This window comes from Mycteria americana, chromosome 11, assembly GCF_035582795.1.
Source record: "Mycteria americana isolate JAX WOST 10 ecotype Jacksonville Zoo and Gardens chromosome 11, USCA_MyAme_1.0, whole genome shotgun sequence".
NCBI classification, from domain to species: Eukaryota; Metazoa; Chordata; class Aves; order Ciconiiformes; family Ciconiidae; genus Mycteria; species Mycteria americana.
In genome coordinates this window covers 25,010,822-25,035,362 of record NC_134375.1, presented here as the reverse complement: position 1 = coordinate 25,035,362, position 24,541 = coordinate 25,010,822, and the positions used below count along the sequence as shown (strand labels likewise).

At 36.5% G+C, this 24,541-nt stretch overlaps 1 protein-coding gene across 7 annotated transcripts in view; it reads right to left on the bottom strand.

Annotated features, from left to right (window-relative positions):
* Window positions 1-24,541, bottom strand: part of ERC2 (ELKS/RAB6-interacting/CAST family member 2) — a 534,065-nt gene that overhangs the window by 215,463 nt on the left and 294,061 nt on the right. For all 7 annotated transcript variants that reach the window (XR_012777475.1, XR_012777476.1, XR_012777477.1 and 4 more), the window contains exon 13: window positions 20,829-20,989. Coding sequence is in view for 3 of the 7 variants with exons in the window: in XM_075514174.1 (XP_075370289.1) it covers window positions 20,829-20,989 (161 nt within the window). In the remaining 4 variants the exon portion in view is untranslated. The remainder of the gene's footprint in view (window positions 1-20,828; window positions 20,990-24,541) is intronic.

The following is a 24,541-nucleotide window of genomic DNA, read 5'->3' as shown; positions in this document are numbered from 1 at the left end:
AATTTTGGTTATTCATCTGCACATCTGTCTCTGCCCAACTGTGTCACAACTATTGCTCCTTGCAGCTCACTTCATTTAACCAGAAGCTTTTCACCACTGAAATCTGGCAGCTTGTTTCGTCCTCTTACAAGATCTAAGCTCTAGTTACAATCTAGTAGAAGATCAGGTCTTTCATTTCCACTAGTGGGAATAAAATGATCTCTGATACCAAAAATTTTAATTTAATAGTTATTGACCACATGTTTATTCACCACGTTACTGACGTGGCAGTCCCTGTCAACAATTGGTATCTGTATTATCTTCCTTAAGAAAACATGCTTTGCTAACCCCAGACTGTCCTAGCCGTGACTCTAAGGGAGCCAGTCATACTGTCAAAATCTCTGAATGGAATACGGCTCAAACCCTCCATTGCCTTAAAATTTCACAGACAATTCCCCTGTCTTCCAGTGGAAGAAAGACTAGCTTGTACCAGCTTTCAGACAACAGATACTGTGTTCTCAGCTGGAGAATATTTCCCTTTGTTTTGCCAAAGCTTGTCCGTCTTATGCATCTTAATTCTAAAGGAACAAGACATATGATCTGTTTCTTTAACGTCTTCACTTTCATCTTCTGGACTCTGACTATAATAGTTGACTTTGGATTGTTACTACCACCTGCCTACAAAGTGTAGTACATTATCATTTCAGAAGGAATACACAGTACACTACTGTGCAGGTCATTTAAGCTCTGCTCGTGTCCCACTACTGCTTCGTTCACTTAGGGAACCACAGGACTTTTCTCAAGCACTCCATAGATCTGGCAAGTAGGAGCTTGGAATCTGCTGCCACTATAAACTCTTGCCTATGCAAACGGAAGACTGCTAATACACTGTACAGTATCCATGCCTGCCCTTTATGAGACCCCAACATGACTGCTTTGTGGTTCACCTGATTTAGAAACAAGTGATGTAGCAGAGCTGGGATTAGATCACATCAAATATATTCTGCTTGCATTTACACTTGCTTTCACATGAATTCTATGTTTAAAGTACTTATGGTCTTTCCCATCTAAGAAACATGCTCCAACCACAACGGTCACTGTCGAAAGAACCACTTGGTACAGAAATCAGCTCTTTCCTGAGGGAGGCAGGATGTCTGCTCTCAACGTGAATCTTTTACCTGCTGTTCATTTATTCTGCCACTGTTATAGGTGTGAGGGTTGACCACCTGAAGGAATATAACTGAGGAGGACTTTCTTCCTCTCGTAGTTTTGCCAGATTAACAACAATACAGGGTTCTCCAAATCAGGCTATTTTCCTTACACTCTCTTTAAAGAAACTCCCTGCTTGCTTTGTGATGCCAGAATAACATAAAAAACACAACCACTGCAAGATTTTGCCTGTGGATTACCATTTATCTATCCTTTCAATAATATTTTCAATTTATTTTCAGTAATACTTAATACCTATTTAGTAAAATCTGGTTATTTTCACAGAAATTTTAGCATTTAGATTCATCTAGCCTAGCTAGAAGCAGGCACACTGCAAAGCTCTAACCACTAGCAGTTTCTCACAAATCCTATTGCACCACGTCTCTTCTGTGCCACAGCAAATGTAGCCACTTTATTATGAATGACAGGTAAAACTGTCAGTCTGCCCGGATGCATTAGCTCCGTCATAGGGCTGACTTGCATAGGAGCAAAGGAAATAAACTGCCATAGATACACTTACACCACCTCAAAACCTAGGTACTTTTAAAAAATGTAGGGTAGGAAAGAAGCTGTTTCTTATAAAAGTAGGCTTCCATACCACCTATGTCTGGGATTTTTACATGCTTTTCCATAGACTGGGGCAGACAACTTTTATAATCAAATTTCAGACAAGGATGCACACATACGGTCACCATTATTTAAAACAAGCTAAAAATGTAGTGGTTTTGTGAACACTTCTACAAGCAAATTCTTTTCCTACACTATTTAGAGAAGGCAAACACAAACATAACTGAAGATCAGCTGAGACAAATTTAGTGTCTTATTTTAGTGAATATTAATGTATTTTTGAGGTCTGAACAGATTCCATATAACAGGAGGATTCCGTTCATGTCATTCGTTCATGTCCAAATATGAACATCCCTTCTTGAAAAGCTTTTTTTTCCTCCTAGTGTTTCTACTTGATTCAATAGTCATTATTATGGACTGTGAGATAATATTTTCCCAAAGGTGAAGAAAACAAAATAACTTATTTCATGATTTCTCTGTCTTTCTGCTATCTCCTACACAGGTTGCTGTGTGATACCTCATTGTTCAGAAGAACTCCCTCTGTGTATCTCTATTCTATGAAGAATATTAAGAAGGCAGCTGCAGGTCAAGACTTGCTCTATCTCGTTGGATGTGTGTGGCCTCTGAACTGAGCGCTAATACTAATACAGATGTCCCACAGAATGGAGTTTTTATTCACAAGCTTCCTGCAATTTTTAAGAGAAAAAAGCCATTAAAAGTGAAAGATTAGAACTTAAATTAATCTTTAAAATAATCCTTGCAACAGGAGTCAGACCAGAACAAATAAGCTTCTGATATTTACTGCCAAGCGTACTAGTAAATATGATTCAGAACTGCAACCGCCTTGTAATGTTTATACACAAAAGACTAACTTTGAGACACCAAATTACAAGGACCAGCCCCAGTTACAACACCTGTGCGTTCCTGGACATATATGAAATGATAAAAATAAATACACAGCAGCCTTAAAGTTCTACTCCTTTTGATATATCAGTATAATCTTTATGGTAAAATTACAAAGCCTAAGTCTCTCTGAAAACAGAACAATTTTATGTATTATATGAGACACGGTTTGCTCTTGGAAAAAGAGAACAAGAAGGTAGATTTCTTTGTTAAGGGAATGAGAAGGAGTGAAAAGGAAGAGAAATTACTTAAGTGACTCAGAAGGTAGCTGCAATCTTTATTTTTAAGAAAAAAACTAATAACTGGGGAAAAAATGGACAGAAGTAGGAACATGGATTCAAAGAGACATCCTGAATCACCAAGTCTGGTTGCCTCTGGAAACCAGAAAAGGGTAAAATTAAAGCACAAATTAGTTCTTAAAAATTGACTAAGGCCTATATGCCTTTTCTATATGCCAAAAAATCAGTGATTTCATGTGGAAGTCTTTCAGAATGTCCCAATTACTACTTGACAAAAAGGCCCAGAAAACAAACGTGGATCCTTCCCTCTGCAGGGGCATCTGAATTTTCTGCCTCACACAGAGATTGCAGGAAAAGTTTTATCAAAAGGAGAAAATTCACATATACGAAGCTGCTGGACCAAGCTTTTTGCTACGTGGCTCCAGCAAGGTAGCCATTTTGTAAATGGGACATACGGTGTCTAAGCACTTCAAACAATACCAGTGCTCAAAGGAATTTTTTATGCCAATCTTTCATGCCTATGTTCAAGAGATTTTTTTGGTTGGTTGGTTGGTTTGGGTTGGCTTTTTTTGTTTTTAACCTGTTCAAACTCTGGAACTCTTGCCTGAATCAAAACATGTGACTAAATGTATCAGTTCCCAGGGGCAGAAGAAACATCTGGAGTTACTCTAAGCAAGCCTCAGTTGGCATACTACTGTCACAGGGACCCTCCCCATGTCACACAATGCAAAGAACATTCTAGAGGCACATAGGAATTGTTCTGGCTACCTCGTGTTTTATTGATCACAGTTGCTACAAAATCTGTCTGAAAATGCTAACCAGATGCCCAAGCAATGGCAACCCAAGAGGTGTTTGACTCGGTACTGCACCAGAAGCAGCTTCAGAACTGGGGAGAGTACGATCCTCAACTTAGGAGACAGCCCTATGTTAAAGGGCCAACAGAGTGAACACTAAAGTGTCTTAGTTACTTAATACAATTTTATAATTAAGGTAGCCCCAATATTGGAGCTCTCCTCTTACTAGCATGTTCTTTATTTCACGTTTCTGACAAGTAAGTTACAAACAGGAAAATAAGGTCGTAAGGTAACCTAAAGGAAAAATAAACACCAGTTTCAGGCAATGAAATATGGCTATCATTAATACATGTATTTAGTTTGAAAAAATAAAATTAAAATGGAATTTACACTATACCCGAGTTCAGAATTCCTATGGTAAGTATGCATAGCCTTCACAGAATTCTTTATGTTCTCATTAGTGAGTTTTACAAATGAAAGTATTGGCACTATGCCTCTCTTAGGGTATTGCTTTGACGTGGGATGATAACAGTCCCTCCACGGCATGTTCAGACATCTAAAATAACAAAAGTGATGGGGTTCATTTTCTGACCAAACAAAACCATTCTTGATATATTTTATGGACATATATTGATAGTCTATGTTTTTACATGTGTGAAGAACTTTTAAAAATGTAGAGAGATTAAAGTAGTTTACATTAAAACAGCTTTAGTTCACAAACCAGAAATGACTACATGAAGCTAGTGCAAAGGTAAAAGACGACAAATATTTCTATTAGAGGAAAAGTCAGTAATACTGGTGCAACTGAACATTTAAAACTTACATTAAAAGAATCTAATTTTATCAAAAAAAATATATACTCCAAACAGCAACAAGATTTTTAGAGTTCACAGTTTCTTACATTCTACTCTCTCTGACATCAAATAAAAGCAATCATTGTTGCATTTATAATGTTATTTAAAGCTTACTATTTTCTAAAGATACATAGCCTTTCAGCTTTAAAATACGTATTGTTCAAAATCTCAGAAAAAAATACTTCTGCTGTCAAAGAATGAGTCATTTTTTCCTTCCTCATATGCTGGTTGTGATCCACATGTATTTTGTCAAAATTTATCCTCACAAAACAGTAAAATCAATAGAAAAAACTCTAGTGAAAGCCATCTGCAATGAAGTATAGAATGGATGCTGTTAATCTGCTAAACAAGAAAAAGGAAATTAGGGGTGGACTGGCTGCTGGGAGAAGTACGATTACACATTTAAATTAGCATTTTCTTAATTGAGTTTATTTGTAAACGAATCTTGAAACACAGTGCATTGTGTTCTAATATTTTCTGAACAAAAATAAAGTCACTGTAATATGGATTTTGACAGCTAAATCCACAACATAATTAAAAGGTAGCAAATGAAAGACTATCGTCTACAATAAAACGTGAGCTTGTGAAATGATTACCTCCTTTAACTGGGGTTGTTATACCATTCTTTAGAGTTATAAATCATTCTTTAAGCTAATAGAATTTTAGATTTGTTCAGCACTTTCGAACAAATTATTCTCAGATTGTTTCATATTGGTACCTACCTTTCTGCTTTGACTTTCCACAGCACCACTGAACCGTTTGAGAGGTATTGAAATAATCAACATTTATTCTGATCAGCAAAATTCTACCCTCCACTCCACGTTCATTTTACGTTGGGTTCCTTAGATGCCCACATCAATGGTTATGACAGACAGTATGCACACTTCCCCAAAACATGCCAAAATGTTGAATGTTCTCCATCAGACTCCTGAGCAACTCAGAAATAGCTCAAAAAATATTCTTAAATTTCTATCCTCAGACCTTCCTTCCCCAAAGGAATGAGCACTGTGAAAAAACAACTATAGTTCTATTTACGTTAAAAAAAACCCACAAAAAAAAACAAAAAGACCCCACGGTTCCCCAGGGATGTACTTCTGGAGCAGTGGGAATCAGCATGCATTACTTTATAGCAGTATGTTCTGCATGCTTAGCTCTTTAGTATATAAAGTCACTTCATCAACCCAATTATTTCTTTTTTTCCCTGTTTTTTCCCCCAAAGTAACTCTAAACTACTTTAAAACACCTTCATTACAGAAATGATTCAACCAGCACTGCTGCAAACCATGGAAATGTAAAAGCTGTTAAAAATGTATTAAACGCTGTCCGTGCCACAAGGGTACTAGTGTAAAATGACCTGAAGTTTAAAGGCTCCCTATGAAGGCAGAACAGTAATCTGCTCTGCTTCTCCTAATGAATAACAAATGGGCCTTCACAATTCATTTAGTTCAGTACAAGCTGCCATTACAACCCATTTTGTTTTTTTAACTTTGTGGTAATGTATCATCTTGCCTGACTCTATGTCATCTTCTTGAAGGTCACCAAAGGTATGTAACTCCACTCTTAATAATGAAAAAAAGGAGGAAGGAAAAAGAGATATGACAAATTTTGACAAAGCACCAACCAGTCCGTTCCGATATACTGTATCACACAGCGAGGCTCATACTTCCTACACAAAAATGCTTCCTGTTTTGTAAAGAAAGTCAGAAAATCTCTGAAGTCTTCAAAATAATTCTTTTTTTCAATTAATAACTAAAATATAACAACATCTGGGAAATAATTTTTTGGGTTTCTATTTACTTCCTCTTGATTTTTGTTATGCCCTAACATATAATCTGAATCTGAGCATTCAAAAAGGAATTGAGAGACCACGAATATTTATCTATATTTCACAGGTATTTAGGAACATGTATTATGTTGCTATGGACAATTAGCCTTTTATCCAATTTTCGTTGGTAGTTTAACTCACCCACCCTAAGGTTTTAATTATCCCCTCAGTCTGCATGCTTAGGCCTCAATTCATGCAGCTGGAAATCTGCCTCAGTGATGTTATAACCTTGTTAATGTAACAAAAGAGGAGTTTACTTAAAACTGTACTGACTGTGGACTTAAGCCAAATTTACTTGAAAGAGGAAAGAGACTGTCAAAAATCCTACAATAAACACAGAAATGCAGTTCTTTCATAACCTTCACCTTAATTCATATAGACAAGCAATTTACATGTAAGTGGATTCATATGGCCTGCGAGGGGCCTCCTCCCTGGAGCTGGACTATTCTTTGTACCCTACCCCCATCTCTAACAAAAAAGCTCCAACAGCTCACTTTACAGAAACGGCAGAGTATCTGCAATCTTTTTTAATCACAATAAAACATAATTAAGATAAACATTTATAAAGCTAGTCAGTATCAATAAAGGCAGCATAATTTCACAAAGCCAATTTCAAGTAAGTTCAGCTAGTCCTTTCTCAAATACATATCTTAGATTCAATAAAGGTTTTATGTGAAGAGTGTAAAGTTGCACTTCTAATGAGGTAATAGTTACATTAGCCTTAAGTAGAAGTTGCTTGTCATATACTGATATCCCCCATTCATTTAGTTGCCAAATTACTGTAGGGATTTCCTAAGTTCATCTGTTAATTAGATTCATTTTTAGGCTAGATACTAACAAAAACCTACATTAGACTAAACAAAACATCATAGCATTGAAGTGTTGAAGGGAGATCCTTCCAAGAGAGAAAAAACCATAAATTATAGTTCTTAATACAACTGTGAAAATACTGTAGGTAATTTTCATCCTGATTGGATCCTTGCACTAATTTTTTTAAGAGGGGATCTGATGGGAGGGGCAGCAGGGGGTAGCTTGGTGGTACACATGTATGCATAACCACAAAACCCATAAAAGGCTCTGTTTTCATTTCACCAGTTTTCTTTCAGTTGTTGACAAAATAATCCAGGGGGGCGAGGGGGGTAATGGGCACCCAAAACACAACTGGAAAGCAGTCAAGTTTCTTTCATGCATTCTGAAAGTTTGGCTATTTTTCAATAGGTGAAAAGTCTTTTCTTTAAGCTCATGAATGTCAGAGTATTTTCCGCTCTGTTAAGAGGGTATCAGGTTGCTGGATGTCAGATGGTGATCTACCACACTTCTTGGGCTTCTATTCTTTAGGTGTTATGTAATAACCTCTACTTTTTTGCTACTGAATTTCACACTAGTCCCAACACCAGCTCCTGCTCTAAACCCCACAGACATGAACTACTTACCTTTTGTTCACAGACCACACAGAAAACTAAAAAGTTTCTCAAGATAGTCATACAAGACCTGCATGAGGTTGTCCAGCTCACAAAAATACTCGTAAGTTATCAAACACAGTAAATCCCCTATATAGCGATGAGAAAATTCCATATTTCGGAGCTTTTGGAGTGAGGGGGTTTAAAAGTTCAGACTGCTCTTCCTATTAACTGCATCACTCCTTCCTAACCAGCCTTTGGGACATCGCTTGCCAGAGCATGCAGGCAGCTGAACATAGCTACCATGACGTCCCCTCACTACTGCTCACTGACTGATGCAATAAGGTCCCATGCTCACAACTGACTGCATTTTATCCAAAACTCTTCCAGCCTGAAGAAACAAGGCAAGATGTAAAATTACATTCTTATGGATGTAGATTTAAGTGGAAATACGATTTTATTCAATGACATATTCACAATCCACATAATGTAAGGATTTGAAAGTACCTAGGCTAGCTTTGATGTTGCACACAGAGGTGACTCACCAATCCTATCGTATAAAACCTACCTTCAACATCTTCTCCTCAGTACCTATCTCTGTTTCCTCATCATAAAGAAAGCTCAAGGGGGTTGAAAAACAAAAGAACAAAGTAGTACCTTTAATGACTGTCTCTGTTAGACCAATCTACATTTTCCCTCCCACCTAGAAGATGAGAACCATGTAAGCTAGTCTTCAAAGAATGCAAGATGAGTTTGTTGGGAAGCAAAAAAGAATCCCTAGTAACTAGAATTATTTTAGCAATATGGTGAGCCTCAGAGGCCTGTGTGGCCTAATTTTGGTCAGTGTCGAATGCAACAAAGATAAACTACATGTTTGAGGTAGGAGTGGTTAGAAACTGGGAACAGTTTAACCACAAAAAAGTATTTTTACATTTCTAATCTAAGCCAGTAAATAACAGTTCCCTCCCTAGTAGCTACATATTTACAAAACTAAAATTGGACGGGTTTTGAGAAATTCACTATTAAATATGAGGAAAAAAATATACCAAGTCTTTCACTTGTATCCCCCAATATACTTTTAAATACTAAAATGCAACATAATAAGCATAGTACTCCTATTAGGATTATGCAAGCTCCTCTACAAATGCAACATTTCTGTTTACCAGCAACTGAAAAAATCTTTCCACTAACAATATTCTGCATAAGTTTGTGCTGTCACCAAGCTTTTGTTTCGCCTTGAAAAGTTTATCTATTCAGTTGAAGCCACTGCACCCCAAGGAAGCAAGCCAAGGTGTCCTTTTAAGGTGATGTTTATCCTGAACACAACAGCTTGACTATAAGACGTAGCACAGACTTACATAATGCACCTTCTTAAAGAGGGCTTTTCTTTGCCAAGGTGCCCTGGTACACTGCACAACAGCGTGGACATAGCCAAGTTTGTTCACAATCGGAGAAAACTGAGATGAGCTCATCCTGATTTCCACTGTCATCACTTAAGTCATGATCGTCAGTCTCTGCTAAACAGCAGCACAGCACTGAAAGGAGAGGTGGTGTTCATTAGAAATTCAGTGCTTTAGCACATTTTTGTGTGCTATGCCATATTTTACCAATCATATTTGAAGAATTCCCTTTTTACTACAATATTTCTACACTCACATTATTTAGACAGTGTTGACAGTGATAACATGATACATGTTTTTATTATTATCTTGTTTATTATAGTAATGCTTGATGGCCTACGAAGGATGGGAGCCCATGATGCCTGGCACTGTATTAATAAAGAGTATCGAGCAGTCTTGTCAGGCTTACGCTCTAAATAGGTAAGCTATACACAGGTCAGTGGGAGGGCAGAAGCACCACCAGAACAAGTAGCGTGAAGTTCTCTTGGATTTAAAATACGGTATGAGTGTGTTTCCCTCCCCAAAAGACAGAAACTCTTTGACTCTTTTCAAGACAGAGGTACAGACCTCTATGACAATAAATTCTTACAGGTGTCTTCATATCAGTTAGATAAAAGAGTAAATCCTACAGGCAGAAAGGCTGCCCCACGAGCTCCCACCTTACAAAGCACGAGAGAATGCACATTCGAGAGCATTAACGAACGCTCTCAGACATGAGAGAGCAAAACCTCAAGCACGTCTTCCACCTTATTAGACATGAGAGAACCCAATCAGAGGAAACAAAGCGATTGCTTTGGAACTTGGATTTATTTTCCACAGCACACAGAGAAGTGCTTGTTTTGCTGGGGGCATGGGGAGGGGGAGGAATGAGGAAGCACAGGAAGGAGGCAGCAGTGGATTTACTTCACAGCACCTAAGGAGTAACGGGAAGGCAGAGAAAGCTAACCGAACCTTTCCCTTCTGCCACTAAGAAAGCTGCTCCTGTTTGATTGCTTCTGGCTCTGTTCTCTCCTGACTTTATAAGACCTCTTCCTTTTAATAGAAAGCATCATCATAGCCATTTCTAAGCACATTTTATATTTTTATGCAATACTAAACAATAATCCAGTAATTTAGTTTAAATGATCCAAACCTTTAAATTTCTTTGGTTCTCCATTTTCAAAGATCTGAGTTTACATTAAGTCCAGCATTAACCCACAGGGGAGACCCTCAGCTCATAATTCCTACCATTGAATTGCATGTCCTGGGTCTCAAGTATGCAAGATTTGCCACTGGAAAAAGGAAAAAAACCTGACCCATCGTATGTTGAGGTCGAAAATACAGAAACATCTGCTGGAGTCATATTCAGTTGGCTGAGATTAAGAATATGGGAGCCTGCAGTTGATCAGTGCTCCCCCAGGTGTCACGGAGGCCAATGGGAATTACACTAAAAGGGTTTCAGTAGACAAGGGCGTAATTCAGTCAGCATTAAAAAAAAAAATCCATGAAACAGAGGCCTAACTTTTTCTTTCTTTTTTTTTTTTTTTTACTTTCAGCCTCCTACTCCTTCCTTTCTGTCTTTTGCGCTACTTGTTCTTTTGAGTATATTATCAGAGGTGGAGGCCTTCACATTCCCATGCTGGCTGAACTTCAAAACAAATGCCATCCTATTTCACCGTTTTTATCATCACTAATTTTTTAGCTAATAAAAGCACTTTTAAGGTAGTTTTAAAACAAACCATATATAGCTTCGTCGAGATCAGTAATTACAATTTTTTTCTATAGCATCGTTCTTCCAGTAAAATGATTTTGTTGCTTATATTTTCTTACATTAAAAAAATTAGAAGCTGTGCAATAGATACCAGACAAAACGTGTTTAATACTTAGTAGATAGCATAAGAACTTTTTCTTCTTTATCTAAAAAGTTAAGATTGCTAAACTCCCCTGTAAGTTAACATCCAATAAAAATAGTAAGCTTCGTTAGCTAATAGAAACATACTTCAAACTATATCTTTCCTTTGGAAGAGTCCAGACCTGGATTTTCATTCTTCAGGTCTGTACAGCCCTCTTCCTTTCACCATTGTCCATGTTTCACTGAGCACTAACTCGTAGTCCCTTCTCACTTTTAGATACTGTCCTTCTCATCACTGTCCCTCTCTGAATACTATTCCACCTCACATGAATTTAGAATGCTACGAATCAAGCTATATCATAGATTAAACTGGTGTATTTTAAACCCTAACACATTTATAAATTAAAAAACATAAAAGCTTTTTAGTTTAAGGAGGTTGATTTTTTAAAAAAAGGAAAAAAAGAGGCGAAGCAAATGTAGTGATTTTCAATTGCAATTGTTTCTTCAAATTTTCATTTGCATTACAAAGGACTAGAATACTCTGCATCTCAAAGTCCTTCAAGCTGCTTGAGACACCTGTAAACCTGAAGCACTGTTAATCCTGTCTGTCTTCTAAGTGGTTCAATCACTAGAGAATGTAATGTAACAGTCATATCTCACTCTTACAACCTGCACTTGAAAACAATCATTTTGTCACTCGTATCATCCCGTAAATCCACTTATACTCTGTAGGGCAACAGAAGATGCAAAAGGCTATCCGAAATGTGGCCTTTAATCTTTCCAGGGTGTATTAGTTGACTTAATATAACCGGTCCTCAAGAAAAAAAAAGTTTTAAAAATCATCTGGTCATTAACTATGTGTGTTTCAGTGTAAGGGAGCAATGTAGGAGGGGAGCAACATGGGAGGAAAGAGCTAATACTTTGGAGAGAAAATAAATTTTAGGAACATAGTTCAAGAACAACAGCCAAAGAATATAAAGAAGTAGCCATTTATGGACCGCTTCTCCATGAATTTGTCTAATCTCTTTTTGAACCAGCTGATGCCACCCTGCCCTCTGTGGAAGCATGTTGCAGAAGGTCACCAACCAGCCACTCCATAAAGCAGCACTTCTCTCGAATCGATCACTGATTAACTTCAGCAAGTGCCCGATATTCCTCATGCTGGGGGATCTGGCAAACAACAGCTCTACGTTCAGTTTATGCCTTCCTTTGAGATTCTGCAAACTTCAAACGTATCCTGCCCCTGCCTTCCCCTCCCCAGAGGGAAGAGTCTTTAAGCTCTCCCTCATAAAGCAGCTGCAGGATCCCCTTGATCTCTCTACCATTCAGGTTCTGGGGAAAGCACTCGAGGAATAAAACCCTTAAGAAGTATTGTGGAATTTCCAACATAAAATGTTTGCTGGAGCGTTGACTGTTAATTTTCTACTGAGGCAAGATACCTGAATGGGTAGAGAATAACGGCAACAAAACCGGAAAAAAAAAGGCACTACTACAATACAGAGGGGCAGCTACCATCGCAGTCCCTTACTGCCTGGCAGATGCCTCAAACCATATGGATCAGAGGAACCTGGAACATCATTTTTACAACTAGAGAGCCAGAAGCATAAATTTCTATAGTTTCTTGAGAACATTACTCATGGAAATGCATGATGATTAAGCCGAAATACTTACGAGACAAAGAAAACAAGCTGGTAAAACTCCAGACCCATTTTCTAGATCAGAAAAGTATGTTTATTTATTATACCCATAGTACGTGTTGTCTGGAATATGTTTGAACTCTTTCTGGTTTGCCTTCATGCAGTGCTTGTGTGACATAGGAAGCACTGCCATTCCATAACAGAGAGGAAGACATTGCCTTCCTGGGAGGGAAACGCTTTGAAAAGGTTGTTACTGCACTCTCCCACTGTCTACGGGGGACAGGAAGCAGGGAGAGGCTCCAGCTTCCTTTGCGTGGACACCCATATAAAAGTGGACAAAATACAGCCTCTCATATCACGTTTCAGAGAAATCCTAAGTTGATCTTACTAACCTTCAATAGCAGATGAAAATCTATTTTGAAAGTAAATTACGACCTTAACAAGAACAAAATGAAGAAAAGAAATGGCACGCTTTCTTCCCATGCTGATGAAATGTCAAACGTCATGAATCCTATAAAATAAAACTAAAGTATACTATCATTTAGTCCGAACATATAAGACTCTCAAGTGAATAGGAACCTGGTGATACTCATACGTCTTTAAACAAGAGAAGCGCTTTGCCAAGCAAACAGTTCACTCATTCTAGTCTCACAGAGAGAAACATTTTATTGCTTTGTGCCCCTTCGTTGTTTACAAAAGAAAAACATCTCTTCATTTTAGTCAAGACAGCTTCTGTTCCAGAGAACAAAGCCTTCATTTGGGTTTCTCTAATCTTTATGGTGTTTGCAAGTTGGTGTCAAAAATGTTAGTCAAGGCATGCTGTGTTACAGGTCTGTGGGGCAAAAGCAGTCACAAGAGACTTTCCACCCAAGTTAGAAGGAGACCACATTACCATTCTAACTACTTCCTATGGAAGTCACAGTTGTATCAACATCCTGCTGTTTTGTTTGTATTTAACTTGGGATATGACTCTCTACACTCTCAGCATGAATCCTACAATTAAATGGAAGCAGTCCACAGGTTACTAAAAAACAGTCTAGTGTTCTACAGTCGAAATGGTACAACTTTTGAGACAATCAACTTGCTATCCATTCACTGAACATGTTTATAGTATACATTACCACAGTTGAAACAAGTCAAAATAATCCCTCTAATAAAATTACAAAAAATAGTAAACTGCTTTCTGAAAATTATTTTTTCTCCACAGCTATTTATACACTAGTCTGTTATCTAACCTATTAAAGATATGTTAAAGAATTCACGTTAGAGAAATTATCATAGCCATCTCTCTCAAAATATAGGCTGTATTCGAGCTGACAAAGTAGAAAAAAAGATTTTTAAATGATCCTACTTTCAAAATAATACTTTATTAATAGTCTAAGAAATCTGACCCTGTTCTATTTGCTTAAACTTCAGTTCAGAGAGTATCCTTTAATGTCATGTATCCGCTACTACTTATTTAGCCTAGAACTATCCCCAAGGTAGGTGCTGGCTCTTTTTAGCATTTAAAAAAGGAGCATAAACTAAGCATCTTTGCCCAAACCTTTTAGTTGAACACCTCAGCTTCCAGTGCAGGCAAGAGAAACGGTTACCTGCCTTCTTGCTGTCCTTTCTGGAAAGAAGGGGGCAGGGGGAAAGCACTGCTTAACCGTGACACAGAAAGCAGACAGTGTCTATGGGGAAGCTCCACAGGAATCATTTTAAGTTGTTTTAAAGAGTGAGTTCCAAGCAATTTCAGAGCGTAGCTCCAACCTTAAATCACCTTGCCACTTTCTCCTACCTTGCTATGTTGCTTTCCTCATCCGTGCTGCTGTATGGAAGACCCCAAAAAAGGAAATTAACTTCATGACTACATGCAAGTAGAGTCCCTACAATTTCATCAGGGATTGTCCTGTCAATGAGCGCCACGCTTCTGGCCTGTGTATGCACTGAGCAGGTGAATCGCATACACAATTACTCTGAGATGTTCCAGGTGCACTGGATTTACTACTCACACGGAGGTTTCAGAAGCACTTTTGACCATTGCTGTACCCACAGCGATGAGGAAGAAACCACTCTCCTGCGGGTGACAGAACCTTTTGCAGCAGAGTAATTAGGACATAAATAGAGGAAAATGTGTTGAGTTCCTCTCCCTTTCCCTCCCCAAGTGCCAGTCTGAGATAGTGATGGATGGAAATAGTAATAGGAGAATGTAAGGCAGGGATGTGAGCTGATTTGTCCAGGTGCTGGAAACATGTCTAGATTCTCTGGACATCCAACAGCCCTTGTCAGAGCTGCAGCTCCTGCTGAGCTGCTACACAGATGTGAAATCCCCAACTTCTACTCCAGTAAAATTTATAGATGGAAAAAAGGGGTATGTCTGCAAAAAAACAGATGAATGGTAAACTTCCTTACACTTCTGCCACAAGTACTTCATAAAGCATTTTGACTTCCCTACAAACTCTGACCGTGACTCCCTAGTTTTACATCTTACACAGTCTTCCCCTTAGGCTCCGATCCCTGACTTCCAGAATCCATTCAAAGTCCCTCTTCATCCCTGCAATATCCTCAAAAGTCCGTCATGAAGCCATGCTTGAATTTCGTGCACTAAAAGGAAGGAGGGGACCAGTCAGACCAGGTGACAGACAAATGGACAGGACACATTCTCTTCCCTGCAACAAGACAAGCTTCCCGCTTACTCTGTGAAGCTGCTCCTGCTCAGTTGGTTGAACCAAGCAGATCCAGACCATGGTCTTGCACCCGAGACTGGCATCTAGCGGCAAATCCCAGTGCCCTCTGCTTGTCTGGCAGAGCAGCTGAACCGCGAACCCGGCAGGTACAAGTGCAGGATGCGTTCAGCACTTCTGCAAAGAGTGGCAGCTGGTGGGACCGAATGCTTGGTGGAAAAAAGGTTTTATCCCCTTCTTTCCACAAATATTTCATCCTTGACTATACACAGGTGCTGTTAAATGAATAAAGTAAACATACTGAAAAACAGAGATAAGCAATATTCATTTATTATTTTCAGTGAAAAAAATGGTGGACATTCTTAAACAAAGGAAGGGATGTTTAATTTTATACTGTCACTGTAAGAAAATTTACTGCAAAATCTAATTTAAAAATAAATTTTTTTTGGACAGCACAGCAATGTTCTATTTTTGTTATTGAATGAAAGGACTAGTAGCTGGTTATTTTATTAGCAGATCTTTAATGCTTCGTTACTGAAGTAATCTGATTTATTCCACATAAGGGAAAATATATATTCTTCTGGAAATTTGTAGTGAATTTCAGGGCAAAGTCACTTCCAACAAAACTGATTTAGCAATACCCACAGGTGATGGCATGAACTCTATCAAAGTCAAGGAAATTACCTTTCAAACTCTTGGCAAGAATTTCATTCAGGATACTCTGAAAGCTTCACAGCACTGAGTGTACTGAGTTGACTGCTAAAGGAAACACTCAGTAATTAACAGTTAGATCTCAAAAATTAAGAATTCATAGATCTTCAATTCAAAACATGAAGTTCAGTCTTTTAGGAGATTAATCCTACGGTCACTCACTACTCAGTGCAGTGTCTGTCACATGTAACTAAGTCACTGAAAGATCATCAAATTAATGCAAAACCACAAGGAGATAATTTTCTTTTTTTTTAAATCTTTTATTTAAACATATTTCTAAGTAGAGTAAACACCACAGAAAGTTAATTTAAGGGCTTTTAACCAAGAAAACCCCAAGTTTTGATAACAAAGTTTTGGGGGTTTTGGGGAGGTTGGGACTTTTTTTTTTTGTTTTTAACTTCGGTGGTTGCAGCTTGAAGATTACATGCTTATAATTTAAAAGTTGAACTAACAAAAAAGGTGATGATAATTTTTATATCTTTTCCCTCACGTGCCATTAGACTTTCTTTTATGACTATTGGCTCTCCAGGTCAAACTTTATATCTTTCAAAGGGAAAATAATTTTACCATTTCTAAAAAGATGATCTATCCCATAGAGTAAAATCCACTTTCCATAAGGACAGGCATTTATTTCACATACACATATAAAGCAATTTTAATATTGTATAAAGCCTCATTTATTTATCTATACAGCTATCTAATTTTGTTATAAGCAGGTTTATGAGTTTTGGGGAACCACCGTATAGGAAAGGACATCTGTATGAAAGCATTGTGGATGCCTTGCGGTCATGAAAGTATGCTCCACAAATACGGCATTTCTGAAACACCTGAAAAAACCCCACCACATCAGAGCGCAGAAACTTCTCCTGCCCTCAAGCTCTTCATACTACAAAATGAATAAGCTTTCCTAGGCAAGCCCTGTAAAGTTCTCAGTAGGCCGTGCTCCTTCTTGCAGACTCCCAGAAAACAAAAACAATGTCTGGAAAAAGTAGTCTTGATATATATTTCTAACTACCAATTTTTAAGTTCAGGCCAACTGAAACATTTCTGTGGATGATAAACACATTTTTAAAAAAACATTAACATGCTTTTTCTCACACTACGCAATACAGATTTTTTTTTTTTAAACTGCCACTTATTAACAAATAATAAGTGCATTGATTTTTTTTTTTTTTTAATGCTCAGAGATAGAAAGAGCACAACGCATTAAGACAATTAGGCAAAATGATGGATTTGAACACATGCTGCATTTTGCTGTGAATATGTATGCGTAACTTCCATTAATGTCAGCATGAGTTATGTGTGCACTGCTAAAATAATATGACCATAACAAAAATATTTCCTCCAGAACTAACATAGTAATATTTTTAATAGACATTTGGGGGTAAAAAAAAAAAATCACATATTTAGAAAGTAACATGCAAATGCAAATCCTCCTCCAAACTTAACACTTTGGAATTCTTTAAAATAAATCTTCTTTTTTCACATGTTGGCATCAAGTTAAGAAAAACTTGATGTTTATCTCCTTCCATCAAACTACTTTTTATTTAATGGGCACTTACTTAGTTTCCACTTCAAAAAGACCAACCAGATAATGAACAAGATCAAGCTGCTATCCATTTTTTTAATTCTAAACTTCCTTAAATAACTGAATGTATATGGGAACATGTAATGACAACTGAAGAAGTTATCTAAAACTGACAACTGATTGTAACCAGTAAATTAAGATGGATCTTGGCAATGTCAGCCAGATGGGCCTAGAATGCAGAGTTATGTTTGGAACTTGAACATAATATAAGCATAGGAAATCATCATGAATGTTCTTAAACACACAGTTCATGCCTATTTAACTGGAAGCTAGCAGCCAAAAACTGTAATCATTCAATATTAAATTTTAAAAAAATGATAAATAGAAGTTATGGTCAATGCTGCCAATTAATAAATTATCTAAAAATATCAGAGAGAAGACACTATTTTAGTGTATTACTACAACACAGATTTATCATTATTCTGTCAGTGGATGTCTGGGTCTTAGCTAGCTTCTACAATCTGTTTTTGAGACTACCTTATTAATAAAAATAATGTAACGCCATATTTAGTATACTCTGTTGTAATGCTGCAGTTTTATGAAGTTTGTTTGTCATACACTTATTTCAGTGAGCAATTTCAAAAATTAAACTACTGTAATGAAATATCTGAATTATTTCTAAAAGACATTTACTCATACATGTGTATCTATTAATTTATGTTGTTTAGTATATCTTATTAAAGTAAATAATCTGAAATTAAGATTTACATTTAATTTACGTTTAATAGCAGTCATGTAGCCCTTCCCACACACAGAGCTCAAAAAAATGAATAAGTATGTTCATTTTTGCTTCTTTGATTCAGTACTAATGTTGTTAAAGAGGCAATAAAAAGAAAAAAGTAAATACGATCATGTGAATTTCTGTCATTATTCTATTTGTTCTCTCTGTTTAGTAATACTGTGCTGTGATTGTGCATATTTTGTTTTGTTCATTAACTCTATTTCCTATCTCCTAGACCAGCAAAACCATCCTGACGTCTGATAGCCATATTCATTTATTTCCATCTCGCCACAAGCAATAAAGTTCTCTGTGATTCCATCTCCAATATGAACTCAGCTTTGTAACATATTTCACAGAAACTCAAGTTAGGATAGAATTAAAAACAGTAATAGAATATATGGTTTTTTAATGAAAGTGAGTTCTAATTCTAAGTTATTAGCTGAATCATAGATTTCAGGGGGAGTGATTTGTATATGAGTTAGAGCATCAGACTCGTACAAGTAACGACACAGGGCTAGGTAGCTGGGAAAGCTGGTAACCCTCTGGGGCCTAAGCAGGAAGAAGTATGCATTATAATTAATTGTATTTTATTATTACATTTTAGAAGGGGTTTGTTATTAACTTAGAATTTCAAACGAATGTTAGATCAGTTCAGGATTAAAAATGAAAACTGTATATGAACAATTGCTTCTCTTGAAGACAGAAAAAAGGTAACGGCAGAAAAAGTCTACATACTTACACAGCTAGCAAAGTAGCAATTAAGAAATCAAAGGCAAAAAAGAAAAATAAGTAAGAAAAGGTTTCTTAGTATGGTTTCTTCTTTTACAAAAGAAACCATACTAATGACAACTCAAACAAAAAAAAAAACAAACACACATTTAACTAGAAATTTTTATTAATTTAATTTTTTAGATGCCAATTTAAAATCTTTTTGTAATTTCACTATTTTACTTTTAAAATTGATACTGTAAAGACACACTATATGTTTATATATCTCACTTTAAATTCCAAATTATTCCTAACTTGGACCTTTGATACTGGGTCTTTCACCACTAGTACCATCCACTCAGTCCTTTACTCATAAAATAGAACAGCTTTTATCAAAAGAAAAGTCAAACTTCACCCGTATTTGCAACCTCACTTTCCAGACTGAAGATATCTGCCTCACACAGTTCTGTGAGGTTCTGTGTACCCAACCAAAAAAGTCACAGTAACAGAATTAAAGATACTGCTTTTTTTTTCCCTCTATGTTGTTCAATAATTGAAAATTATGATAAAAAGAAAAAAAAAATGTTACCATTAGGACAAAAACCAAGCATGCACTCAAAGAAACAGAGCAAAGCACTATACAGAAAATAGATGACTGCATGAAATACACTGGCACTGAGCATCTGAGCTATCATAGATGAATTAATATGTATGTATAAAAGAAAATCAGAAAACGAAAAAAAAGTATCTATTATAGAACATAATATCACATACTAGTCTAATTCATATGTGCTCCCATTTTTCTCTATACATATAGACCTCATTAAAGTCAAAAGCAGAAGTTCTTTTGATTTCACTGGAAACATTCATACTCCCATTACAGTATTTCTGCACCTATATTACATGGCAGCCATTCTTCAAACCTACTTTTATAAAACTCTAGTAAGCATATGTCTCCATTTCCACTTTGTCTTATTTACAACAACATTATTAAAATCATTTTTTCTGATTATTTACCTTCCTTTCAAATGTAAGGATATCGACAACAACTTAGCTGAAGTTATATATGGCTTAAGTGTTTTGGGATTTTTTTTCTTCCTTCCTCAGTAAAACAGTTTCGAAATTACAACTGTGAATTTTCTTTGTTGAATATAAACTACACACTTACCAGCCTAGCCAAGTCATAACATGTTTGCTCCTTTTTTCTAATTTTAAAGATCACATCAGAACTTTAACATCCCAAAATTACAGATATTTACCTTTATTGTGCGTAGGAAGTTAGATTTAAATTATAGACCTATCTTCCTTTTTCAGTTCTGTACACTTACACGTAGTGATAACGTGTATGCAAATAGGGTTTTGTTGTTTTGGGTTTGCGGGTTTTTTTAAGCAATTCAATGCAATAAACTTTGCACCATCCATATAAAGTGAATAAACCCCTTTCCTTGAATTTGACACTAACAGAAACTCCAACATAGACTTCCCACTGAAAGATGGGGCTTTAGACCCTCAATTTCCTGTGGAAGTTATACTGTGCTGATATTTTATTTGCATGTAACAAAGGACATCTTTCAAAAAATTCTTCTCGTGTCAATTGTTGAGTACTTCTAAAACGAAGAGTTCTGCATTTCCGTATTTTAAAAGGAATTTAACAGTTTACAACTATCAGAAGTCCTTAGATTCAGACTTAAATATATACATAGAAAAAAAAGACTTACAGAAAAAGAACCCTCCTCTTATGGCAAGAAAGTAGTAATTTTAATTTTTCTAGGAATTAGAGAAATCAAGGTACTTACTTCATTTCTAGAATTTCTTCAAGCTGTTTTCTTCGCTCTATTCTCAGGTTAGCCAGATGTGCTTCTTTTTCAGCCAAAGACTGCTGTGTTGAGGCAAGACGGGCTTTGGTAGAATCTAATTCTTGTCTAGTCTTCTCCAGTGCATTCATCAGCTCTTCTACCTACGAGAGAGAACTTTTAAAGCTCCGTATTCTTTACAATAAGTAAATCTTAAGTCTATATAAATCCAGGAAAAAAAAGCCATACAAAAGGAATTATTTTAAGCCAATGGCTGTTCAAATCCATTCCTATCTTAACTGTTTTAAAAACTAACAACAAAAGTATTCTTTAAATACCAAAAAATCTTAATGTTTCCATGAATCCATCGAGAAATAAGCAACATTTATACAAAACAGAGCTAACACAGATCACCAGAAACCTATTTAACCTCGACCACTGCCACATACAGACATAATTTATAAATATTTTCTGCACCATTTATATTATTTAAATTCAGGGTGGTGGTAACTCATCATAGTAGTAATTTCAGAAATTTTAGATGCAGATATAGATATGTATTTTAATATAAAACTGGTCATGACAATCCATGTATTTTTCACCAAAAAATGCACACCCTTCTGTGTGGAACAGGTTGCCCAGGGAAGCTGTAGACTCTCCAATCCTTGGGTATTTTCAGATCTTGACTGAATGAAGCCTGGAGAATCTGATCCAACTTCAAAGTTATCCCTGCTTTGAGCAGGGGTTTAGACAGCATTGCCTCTAGTGGTGCCTTCTAACCCAAATTATTCTATGATTCTGAACTTTAGACGTCTGTTACTGCTCTAATAACAACCGAGTTATTGTCCTCATGGCAATAGTGAGAATTTGTGAAGTGTGAAATACAAGCAAGTTAGGGTGATCCCACTCTTTCTTTAGCGTTGGTAAATGTCAACTGGATGCAGGATAAATTGCTTATTGCAGGAATTCAGAAAACCTTCATCTTTTCAGAAAACAAAATTCACAAGTAAAAAAAGTCTATGACATGCTCTATCACATTATTTAAAGAACACAGTAAAGAAGGGAGACTACATATGACACCTGTCTGGCAGCTGCAAATTTACTTGTGGGGTGAATCATGATATTCAGAGAACCAGAAGGTCACGAATGGTCTCTGGTAACCAGGACAGCAGTATGATTTCCCCCTATTCAAATGATACAGTTTACATTAAGAGCTGCAAGTAAACAACAGATTTCATTTGGTTTTATGAGAAGTAATGATTTAAATAATGAATGTCCTATTTCCTGTATTTTCTTTCTCACCTCCTTTGTCCAAATATTAATATTTTATTAACTAGCCAACACTTCAGGAAGAACATCTAAAGAAAATGAAATGGGAGAGAGGATATATTCCCATTGTTGATGTTATGCAAGTCATTGAAAAGTGTTCACTTTTGCTGGTGTATTGAGAAGTCTGACAATATTCCACTGTGGTCATATAATCAGTGTGTCTACAGAGAAAATAAGATGTTTTCTCCCAAGTTCGTGTTTAATTGCTGTTTGTTATTATCTAAATCCTACCAGCATGCAATCAGTGTTTATAGGCCACACATTTTTGTTTCAATTTGAACACACATTGCCTCCTATATAACAGGTTCAATAAAGCAAAATTAATAAGACAGCCTTCATCAAATGATAATGAGGAATCACACCCTGTTTGAAAATGATACACTGATTACTTACCCCTTCTACACCAGCTGTATCTTTCCAAACACTCTAATAAGATCAACGGAATACTAGAACACATCTGATACCCTTCAGTGCGTAAGAAGTTACATTTCATGAATGGAAAATCAGAATTACCAATACCATTGAAACTACTGATGTTCAACCTTTCACTCAGAAAGTAAAACCCATGTAATATTGATATAAATGAAACAGCAAAGAGTGCAAATTGTACAGTAGAGTCTGTGCAGGTGCAAGATTCCACTAAAGCAAACCATGAAGAAAGATGAAGGCTTCAGATATCTTTGTAAAATTACTACCTAGTTAGTGAACTTTCGCAGTAGAAGCAGCAAAGAGAAAATATACTTGAGGGAAATAAAAAATAAAAAAGCTGGATTTGTACTTAAATCCCAGGAAAAACAAACAAACAAATAAATAAATAATTAAAAAACCCCAGAAGGAGAGAGTCAGATGGTATTTCTCTAAAAATATACTCAATTTCTAATGTAACACCAGATACTTCATTTTCTCTTTTAGCACAAGAACACAAACCAATGCTGTCTCCAACAAGGACAAGCCTCAACTACTAAAACATAATATGATATTTCTCCCTGTTCTCTTGGGTTATTTCTTAGGCTCGTCCCTGTGTTTTTAAAACTGCATCTAGTTTCTGCTGAGCTTCCAGCCTGTTAGTTAATTCCAGGCAACGTGCATCAATGGAAACAGTAGCAAGGATTCAGGACAGCAAAGTCATTCATTCATGCAGACTCTTGCTTCGAGACAGTATCTTTAAACACCGAGTCACTCCACGCTTGCAGATTTGTTTGGCAGATGAGAACATAAAAAGGCAGAATAGCAGCACTCCCGTATGTTTAGGATCATTGCCCTCCTTTTCCTACAGGTTCAGCTGAATTTAGTACCCAACCTGGCAACTGACTGAATGCTCACCTAAGTTCTGATATATCACATCAGTCACACTTTAAAACATTTAAGGGAATTAAAGACTTGTGAAAAACAAAGCTGTGCATTTGTTAACGTATATTAATAACATACGCTTATGTTACCGGACAAAACAGATCAAAGTTTAAAAGAGAGGGAAAAAACCTTTAAAAATTTAAATATGAAAACTTTTTCAAACCACAAATCGTTAACACGTGTAGACTTGAAGGTTATATGTTCATTTATGCTTTCAAGACAGTATTTGCCAGCTAGTTCTTCCTTCAGTTTTTGAATATGACCCAAGTTCAGAGTTGTGTGTTATCCTAATTAACTGTCTCCCCAACACCTACAGCAGAATTCAACTGGCAGGTATGTGCAGAAGAAACTGATTTTTTTTTTTTAAATTTTTTTTTTTAATCAACTACTATCAAATGTAAATGTGTGAATGCTGAAGTTGCACACACAGTCATCTTGGCATGTTTATTATATAGCTGTAGCAGATATATTACAACGGAAAATTAACTTTAAACACCGAAGGCAGTATTATCTAGATATAAAAGTCTAGGGGGAAAAGCATTGTAAAACATAAACCAAATTCTTAATGTAAGCATATGTTCTCTTCTTTGATATTAGAATTAAAATGTTAGCAGAAAAAAAATATGGGGTTAATGTTGATTTACTGCCTCTTAGTCCTACTGTAAGAAATGGAAACAAATCCAGTACTACTAGTGCAAAATTTTAGCTTTCTGACCTATGGCAAATACTTCTTTTGCTGCATTTAGGGGCACTTCATCTAGAGAATAACGTGCGCCCAGGAGTCCTTTCCTCTCCAAAGCACTGGTATGGCCCTGCCTTCCAGTTTCTTTTTCGTTTTTCCACTCTCCAGATAGAACTGAGTCTCCTGTTGAAGTTATCAGTTCAGTAATGACCAAGTAACACATTTACATACTTTGCTTATCATTGTACAAAGGATCAAGATAAAGTTTGTATTCATGACCATATTTGTTACTTGTAATATCTCACCCAGCCATTTTCCTCCCAAAGCGAAGCACCTATTCTACCTTAATTAGCAC